The sequence below is a fragment of the Myotis davidii genome, unplaced genomic scaffold, assembly GCF_000327345.1.
Source record: "Myotis davidii unplaced genomic scaffold, ASM32734v1 scaffold939, whole genome shotgun sequence".
NCBI lineage: Eukaryota > Metazoa > Chordata > Mammalia > Chiroptera > Vespertilionidae > Myotis > Myotis davidii.
In genome coordinates this window covers 572742-581842 of record NW_006290535.1, presented here as the reverse complement: position 1 = coordinate 581842, position 9101 = coordinate 572742, and the positions used below count along the sequence as shown (strand labels likewise).

Here is a 9101-nt window from a genome sequence, read left to right as displayed (position 1 = left end):
CGATGGGAGAGAAACATCGATCAGCTGCCTCCTGTACATTTCCCATTGGAGATGTGCCCGCAACCCAGGTACATGCCCTTGACCAGAATCGAACCTGGGAACCTGCAGTCCGCAGGCCGACGCTCTATCCACTGAGCAAAACCGGTTTCGGCTCCTGCTTCTTTTTTCCGTGGAACTGGAACTCTCACTCCTGTCCTTCCCTGAAGGCCCTCCCTTCCCCTAGGGAGAGCTCACTAGGCTGAGATGGGTTTCCCATCCTCCTCAAAGCACCAGGCTTGGGCCGAGGGCTCTTGTGGGGAGGTCCAGGTCTCCAAAGCACGTGGGTGACAGGGGGCTGCCCATCAGTTCCTGTGCTGCGCTTGTGTTCCCTGTTAATCCTTCTCCCTGCTGCCCCCCATCTGTCTCAGTGAAAGGAATGTTATGTCCAATCTTTGCATATCTGGTGTGGCTGCTTCTGGTCCCATGATAGGCCCCAAAGGGCTGCCCTCTTCCTCTCAAAATCAGGACTCCTGCCTGAAGGAATGAACTCTTAGATGTCAGTGCCCAAGTGAGGGTGGGGGGCGCACCCTCTCTAAGGTCCACAGAAGGGTCATGAGTTACAGGGAAGGATGAGAACTTCGGGAACTAAGGTTTACACAGACCAAAGAGAACCTATATCCTGGGCGACCCAGGGTGGTGGGAGAGCCGAGCTGGCACCAGGGGGCCTGGAAGTCCAGGCCGCCTATCCTGGCTGACCCTTGTCTCTCCTTCTCAGACACCTCCCAGAGGGCCATGTTGTCTGGACGTGTCAGGCTGGGCCCTGTCCTGGCTCCAGGGAGGTCAATGTCAGGCCATGTCCCCTGTGGTTTTTAGCTGATGGCCCAGATGCACCATTGATCCAACATTAGGGAGGACCCATGATGCAGCCAGGCCTCGAGCAGGCTGAGCAGGACAGGGAGGAGAGCAGAAGGGTCTCCTTTGCAGGGCTCCTGGCAGCAAACAAGGGACAGTGCTAGTCTGGTAACTGTGGCCCCTCCCTCCCACCAGGGGCTCGGAGCCAAGACAGGTCTCTGAGGGCTGTGGCAGGACGCTGGGCTGTGAGTCATGTGGGGAGGCGGCAGCCACCACCTGTCCTGTGTGTGCGGAGGAGGGACCAGAGTGGACCCCGAGGGCAGGAGATGCGTCAGGGGAACCTATATCCTGGGCCCGGGAGCTGGGCCAGAGGCTACAGCGCAGGCCTCTGCAGCTCACCCCTGAGGACCCGCCCCGTTGGAGGTTCTCATCTTTCTAAAGGTCAAGCCTTTCTATCTCGGCCGAGGTCTGGCTGCCATTTACAGAGACATTCACTGTGCCCGGCCCACGTGAATCTAAAACCCAGGTTGTCTGGTGGCTTTCCCTGAGCTGCGCTGCAGGGAGAGACATGGCATGAGGAGGGGCTTCCTCCTGGCCCCCAGGGAGAAGACACACTGTGCCTCAAAGGACGAGAAGCGTGAGTCACCGAACCTCAGATGTCCCACGAGAGGCCTGGAGAAACCACTGCACAGGAGGAGGGGCGGTCCCAAGCCTCACCCAGAGATGAAGTTCCAGCAGAGCCATGACCGGCGGGACCCAGGTCTCCGGTCTGCAGCCCACATCCCTGCCATTGCCGGGGAAGCCTCAGCAAATGATGCTGGCAGGACCCCTGGGCAGGTCAGGACAGACACCCAGACACCTGAAAGCACCAGTCCTGCCAGGTGGTCAGCAAGCAAGAGTGCCCTTGCGCCTTCCTCACCCGGAATCCAGGCACCCGTCAAGGTGTGCTCAGAGCCCATGACGCAGCTGTGTCACCCGTGGTGGCTACATGGACTGAGGCCCTCTGACCCAGAATGCCCTGCACAGGGAGGCCGTCGCTAGCCTCTCAGGGTCCTTCTTGTCATGTGAATGGGGTCCTGGTAACTGTAGGATGAACCTGGCTGGGAAGCCTGCCTGTCCTCCCAGATGTCTGTTCTACTGCGCTACTGGGAAGACCTGGTTTGTCCTGAAAAGCAATGCAGTCCAGCCATCTCTTCTTCCTCATCCCCTAGACCAAAAGGAGAGAGTGGGCGCTGCACCCCTGTCACCAGCAGCCAAGCCCTGACACGGCCCATCCATGGTCTCCACATGGGAGCGAGTCTTCCATCACTGCTTCTCTCCGGGACCTACCAGTGTTTTCTGTTTTATTTTTTGTTTGTTTGTTTTATGTTTTCAATATATTAAAAAGTAACAGTACAAAATTCTATAGTTATTAAACAGGATTCAAATATATCCTTTATAAACTAGTTCTACAATTTAAGGGAAACATCTTGATACATAAAAGCTTTAACAGGATTTAAAATGTTTAAAACTAGAACATGTATAAGACTGAACTCTTTCAAATGTTCAAACAGAAAGACAACATGCATAATCCCTATAATAAAATGTGTTCTTGCACACATACACTGGGGTCTTTACAAATTGTAAACTTTTAAAGTTTCAGTAATAGAGGCAGCACTTAAAGGTTTTCTGAACCTTTTCCCAAACAAGCATACTTTCAGTAAATCATTTTATCTGACTCTGCATTTGCATTTTTGTTCTTCCTGAAAAGGAGAATTTACACTAGCACTGAATTTTTAATTTAAAAAAATACATTTAGAGATATTTAACTTCCTGAGTGACTTCAGTTATTCAAACATGATTTAATGAGAAAATTCTAACACTACCAACTTGAATGTTTTCTATATATATACACAAAATGTGATTCACTAATAAGCAGGTTCTTGCAATACAATGGATGACAGAGCATTAAAATATTTTCTTTAGGAAACAACCAATAAATAGAACACGCCCCTTTCTCAATTTCTAAAACGATTAGGAATTGTGGAACTTTCTTTTGCATAAAACCCTTTCCTCTTCATGAAACCCTGAGGTGAAAAGCTATCCATGTAAAAGCTGTCGTCACAAGTCTCCTCAGTTCTGTATTAGAATATAGCTATATGTTTAAAAAATTTTATAAAGAAATGTGGCAACTTATAAAACTGCTCTGTACAGTTTTAACGAAACATTCCCAGACCAACTCAGCCTAGGATGACCCTATAGAAACACTGTCCTTTGGACACCTGCTCGTTTGGAGATGAAGCCCCTTCCCAGCTCTCCTGCTGCCTCTTCTGTTGTCGCAGCCATGGCTCCAGCCAGGTGGTTCCTGTCCTCACGGAAGTGACCATCTCCGTGTCCTCTGGGTGCTGCTCACGGCTTTCGTGTCTGCTCCTGGGCAGGGAGGAGAGCTCTGCCTGGCTGACACAGTGATGACGGTGTGTCCTGACGCCATTGGGAGCTTGGCGACTCGTGATAAGCAGGACTGTGTGACTGAGCTGATGGGGAAATCCTGATTGATCCAGCTGCGGAGAACCACATTTCCCGCCCTATGACATCTGTCTCAGAACGTTCATCACTGCTTGTTTCTGAACGTTTTCTGGAGAAGAGAGAGATCTCTCAATTGCCTGTGGTGATGGAGCCAGGTTATCCAGGCCCTTCCGTGTCTGTGAGGAGATGTAGAGGCCGGGCTTGAATTCCCACATGACGCTGGACTATGACGGACTCACATCCGGGGAGGCATGGCTACTTCCTGAGGAAACTGGGTTTTGCTGGGCCTTCCAAAGAGTTTTATTGCATTAAGTAGATCCGTTGCATAAAGAACAGACAGTGCATGTGGGAGAGTCACAAATGCAAACCGCTTTGCTTTGCCATCCTACCTTCTGGGATTTTCGCTGTTATCACGGGCCCCGCCTGGCGGGGAGGCGGGAAAAGGAGCCCCGCGGTCACTGTAGTGTCCAGGTCGCCACCTAAGCGAGCAGATCCGCTTCCGCCACTGCCCCTGCGGGCGTGCCCTCCCGTGTGAGGCCAAGGGGTCCTCCTGACGCTCCCACTGCGCACTCTCCGAAGCCCAGGTCCTCGGCAACCAGGCGTCGCCTACGTAAACGTAAACGTCATCACGCTCCTCCTGCCAGTGTCAACGTGCGCTGATGGAGTGCGGAAGCTCGGAGGACAGCGCTCCGTGAAGGCCATGGCTCCCAGGGAGGCTCGCGGAGCCAGCGTCAGCGCGCCCGACACCGGCTGGACTGACCTGCGGAGCGCGGAAGCCTCCCTGGACCGAGGGACGTGGGACGGACGGACACAGCGGCCGCCTGGGAAGGTGGCCCTGAACGAGGGGTCCCTGTGCCTGGCGACCAGGAACACGGTGGCCCTTCGCGCTCCCCTCAATGGCCTCAGCCCGCTGGCCTCAGGGCCGGCGACAGTCTCTGCAGACAGTGCCCTCGTGCCAGGCCAGAGGCGACCCACCGGGAACCTCGTCCTCCGCAGAGGACGTGGCCAGGCGTCCCGACCAGAGCCCTTGAGCGACTGGCAGCGGCTGGAGCCCATGATGCTCAGCAAAGGGAAGGGACCCGGATGGACGGTGCCAAGGCCGCGAGGTGAGATTCTCCATGTACCCGACCCGCGGAAGGGGACCTGCTGCGGAGCTCGGGGTGCAGGACGCTGCGTCTGTCACCAGCCACTGTGTGACCGCGGCCCGCACTTTGGCCCCACCCAGTGCTTTCTAACAGGGCGCTGCTCTCCTTCCATGAGGCACTTACCACGGGCTGGACCCTTTGCCTGCGCTAACTCACACCATGCTCACCACACCTACTAGGTGGGTGCATCGTTAAGCCCATTTCACAGATGAAGGGAACGAGGCACACAGAAGTCCATCGTGTGCGGTCTCACTGCTGCAGGGACTCCTCATGCTGCCTCGTGACGCCTCTCCAGGAGGCCTCTGTCCCCCTACCGTAACAGTGGCTGCACTGGACTCTGCCTGTCCCCCAGCTGCGCATGCTCACCGACACCTGGGTGCTGCCCCTGGCCACCTATATGCCCGTATATTTTGGACAGCACCCACAGTTACCTGCTTTCTGAGCTGCTGGTTCTCCATCTCCAGCTCCCGGTGCTGGAAGCTGCTCTCCTGCAGGGCCAGGGAGGCGTCCCGCAGCCCCTGGATGGTGCCCTGGAGGCTCTGCTTCTCCTGGTCCAGCTTCAGGAAGCAGCTGGAGGCTGAAGAGCAAAGTGGAGTCAGAGCCCATATTCCAGGGGCCTCAGCTTCTGCTCTCTGCCCCCGGCCCTGAGACGGCCATCACCCTGAGCCCTAGACTTGAGGGTCTGGGATGGTCAGCTGGATGCCCTCCCTTTTTCCCAGGGGGCTGTTGCCATCTGCACATGAGGGTTCCTCAGGCGGTTATGGCCCCTCTGCTGGCTCAGCTGGGTTTGTTAGGGGAGCAAGCAGAGCTTAAGAAAAAAGCAGGTGATGGCAGAGAGAAGCCAATGCAAAAGTTCAAGATGGTGGAACTGCTGGAACCACTTTTTTACAAAGTTGTAACCTGACCATCAAGTCAAGGATTGCAGAGACTAACAGATGGCAAAGAGAGTGCGTTCTCTGTGCCAGCCTCAGAGTGGTGGGAGTCCGGGAGGCTCAGCCGAGGGTTTAGGGGGGACACGATCATTGACCCGCGTATCTGTGGGTGGAAGAGGCTATGGGGCACATATGCCCAGTACTTGCCACCTCTGGGTAAATTCCTTCAGTCAGAGATTTCATTTTGTACTTTCACAATTGCATTGAAAAAGAATGAGACAGGGACACAGTGTTGTTAAGAGTTCTCACTAGCGCCCTTGCGATAATTGCCAATAGGCTACTAGAGACCAGCCACTACGATGTCCAATCCAGTGACGAGAGCGAGAGCTGCCAGGAGACAGAAGACCAAATTATCCCAGGAAATAGCACATGCTGCGGTAGTGGAGACAAGGAAAGGTTCTCAAGCGATCCAGCCACACAAAGATTATATCAGAATCCGAAATAATAGAGATAGTAACTACTCAAGAATCTGTGACACTGAATCCTGAGATAATGGAGCAAACAGTTAGCCAAGTACAGGTCATGCTGTCAGTTGCCCAGACTCAATCTACAGAATCAGGCTGCAGCATTAGAACCGCGCTTCTCCAGCTGATCAACGTGTTAAGGAAACCTCCTGAAACATCTGCTCCCCAATTTCAGGTCATTATAGAAATGATAGACCATGTTTTGAGAGACCTAAAGGACATTCGGGAAGAAATAGCTGACATGAAGAGGCACGTAAGTCGACTCAGCCTGTCATCGTACGTCTCAACATGTGCACCACAAGGCCACGTTGACTTAACACCTTGCTTAGATCCACAGCCGATTGCATCTACTCTGTAGCCCTGCGCAGGTCAGCCCGCACCACCTTTTCAGCCAAGTGAGATCGAGTCCTCCCCTGACGAGTTCTTCTGTTCATTCTCATAAGCAAAAATTAAGAAAAATTAAGAAAAAGAATGAGACAGTATATCCAAATTGCTTTAAAAATTCTAAGTGAGATGAAAACAGGGTAAAGCCAGAAAAAGGCAGATTTCCTCTGTTGCTTTTAAACAGCTTGAATGCAGAACAGAAAAGGGAGCACAGACCTGAGAAGAATGGGCATTCTCGTTCCCTTCCTGCCACCAGGAGGTGCGTGACTTTGGATAAATCCCAGGGCTTGTTCAGGAGGAAACCATGAATGTATGAGGGGTCAGGGTTGTTCCCTCACCTGTCCCTCCAGGGCCACACACTCAGCCCTGTGAGCCTTATCACACTGTACTGCTAATAGGGCTGCTCACAAGCACCCCAAGAAGCAGAGCAATGGGGATCTTTGGATAAGACAAGGGCGAGAAGAACAGCCATCCTTTGTTGGTGCCCCATGGGCCAGGCACAGCCTAATGCTTCACTGTCTCCTCTCACACAATACCCATAGCAATCCTGTGAGGCAGCTTAATTACCCCCATTTTTCAGATAAGAAAACTGAGGTTTAGGAGAGGTCACCTGGCTAACAAGTAAAGGAGCCAGGACTTTAAACCAGGCCTTTCTGACTCAAGAAGCCACCACCCCAACCACACAAAGTACGTTCACACTTTGTTCATGAGCTGCCAGCTGAGCAGTAGGAGTTGGGAACATGAAGAAGTCAGTCACTGACCCTAAAGGGCTCACAGGCTGCACTGAGCATCTGAATCAGGGAGGCTTTCCAACCCCATCAGCCATCTTGGTCTCTAACAAGCACATTTGGTCTGAGCCACTTCCTGCCAGCCGGCACCAGTTCTGTGTCCCACCAGGGCGTAGTGGTGCTCCCCAGGAACCTGAATTCCCTGAGCCTGGGTTCCCAGGAGTGAGGAGACACCAAACCACAGAAAGAACTAACTTCTCACACAGACTCATAGTTCACTGAACTGATTTTAGGTTTGGAGCAGATGGGACTCCTTGAAGAGAGGAATACCCAGCTGCTTTCAACAGCCTTTCCATGACGCTGAGGAATGTTGCTCAGAATTGAAAAAGCAGCCCCTCCCCAAACCAGCCTAAGGCCCTCCTGGCTCTGCAGAGCTCTAAGCAAACCCTGACCTGCACTCTCAGGTGCACACGTGCTATTATTGGACACAGGAACTGGCTTCTTGTTTGCTGGGTGCTGAGGCTCCTGCTGCATGGCCACCCCACCCACTTTCCCTGGCCACCCCCTCACCTCCTCTGGGGGCTGGGAGGGGGCAAACACCAGAGGGAGTGCTAGAGGCCTGGGTCCCCTGAACAGCATCCACTGAGCAGCCCCAGCCCAGGAAGACGGAGAGCAGACCATACACATCTGTCCATTATGAAATCAACGAAGGAAACCATGCCCTGGGTACAACTATAATGGAGGTGAATGACCACTGGGGACGTCTCCTGCATCCAGAGCTTCCAGTGCTCCACGGAGAGATCTAAGACACACTCTGGGTGTCAGCGTGCTGTCATTTGGAAGCTCCTGTGTCTAGCTGAATGGGAACTGAGAAATCTGGCAGCACTTCCTTTGCATTTCATGTCCTGACTTCAAGGCTGCCAGGCCCTTCATATTCTTGGAGAGAATTGCAATGAAACAGTTCCAAATGGCCCTTGAATAAAACCCTGTTTACTTGGGCTGACATATGGATTTCAGAGCCAAGGGCTCAGCTCCCTGGCTTATGGAGAAGCCGAACAGTCAGCTGTTCCTGGAGAAGGCCCTTGGTATCCATTAAAGTGTAATTGTTTTCAATCAGGCTGGCTCCATCGGCTGCTGCCTACCCTCTGACAGCTGCTCCAGCTCCCAGCGCAGGTGGGCGGACTCCTCCACACTCTGCCCCTGTGCAGTCTTGAGGGCCATGTTCTCTTCCTGCAGCTCCTCAAGGCATTTCTGGTCTGTGTCCCGGGCCTGAATGTGCAGAAAAGGGGGTGGGGTGAGGATGCTGACTGGGGCACGCTCTGGACAGATCCTGGCCCCTGTGCATCTGCCCTCATTCCCCCAGGATGAAGGGCCTCCATGCCCCTGCTCACTTCCAAAAACACAGCTGCACAGAAATGACTCCAACACACGGCCCAGCTGTGAGAGTTACAACCACTAAAAAGTATGTTGACCCAGTGACCTAGGCCCTAGGTCAGGGGTGGGCAACCTTTTTGTGAGTGCATGCCAAAACCAGCAAAATCTCTGACTCAAAATTCTTCTGTGTGCCAACCCTAATTTTTTGAGAAGATGTTACGCCTACTTGGTATCTCTTAAGGTGCACATATGTGAAGAACCTTGAAGAAATAATAAAATTCATTCGAGTGACAAAATATCTAAGATGCACCTACACGGAATTTATCTGAAAAATAAAAAAGTTGATATTAAGAAAAAATTGTAAATGGAAGATTATAAAAGAGGGTTTCGCGTGCCAGCAAAAGTTACCAGTGTGCCATGTTTGGCACGCATGCCAGGGATTGCCCACCCCTGCCCTAGGTCCTAGGGGATGAAGACACCCAAGGTCTCTGAGCGGTGTCTGAACAAGGTGACGTACAGCGCAGGGCTTTAGAGCAAGTGCTATGGTGAGGGCAGCTCTGTGGCCCCTTAGCAGGCCTAACGCCTTGGAACGGCCATAGGGACTCACACATCACAGCTCAACCCACATCATAAATGCCTGAGGAGACCCTTTTCGCAACAGAGGCCCAATCCCTCCATCCTCACAGGAAAGCAACACAGCATCTGGCCCTCTCTGCATTGGAGGCTTCAGTGGTGCCC

At 53.0% G+C, this 9101-nt stretch overlaps 1 protein-coding gene and 1 pseudogene across 1 annotated transcript; both read right to left on the bottom strand.

The window, feature by feature from the left end:
* Window positions 1-2722: 2722 nt before the first annotated feature.
* LOC107183056 lies at window positions 2723-4392 on the bottom strand (annotated as a pseudogene).
* A 376-nt stretch (window positions 4393-4768) lies between these two features.
* LOC107183055 (protein Daple-like) lies at window positions 4769-8540 on the bottom strand. The gene is made up of 2 exons (XM_015563789.1): window positions 8132-8540; window positions 4769-5058 (listed from the first exon to the last, which is right to left on the bottom strand). The coding sequence occupies exons 1-2, from the start codon at window positions 8208-8210 to the stop codon at window positions 4844-4846; spliced, it is 294 nt and encodes a 97-aa protein (XP_015419275.1). The 5' UTR covers window positions 8211-8540; the 3' UTR covers window positions 4769-4843.
* Between the last annotated feature and the right edge of the window lie 561 nt (window positions 8541-9101).

What these genes read in the sequence shown, in the direction of transcription:
- LOC107183055 (XM_015563789.1), bottom strand. Translation starts at nt 8,210, where the DNA reads ATGGCCCTCAAGACTGCACAGGGGCAGAGTGTGGAGGAGTCCGCCCAC. An exon ending in GCTGGAGCAGCTGTCAGAGG is followed by an intron (nt 5,059 to 8,131) that starts GTAGGCAGCAGC and finishes TTTGCTCTTCAG; the next exon opens with CCTCCAGCTGCTTCCTGAAG.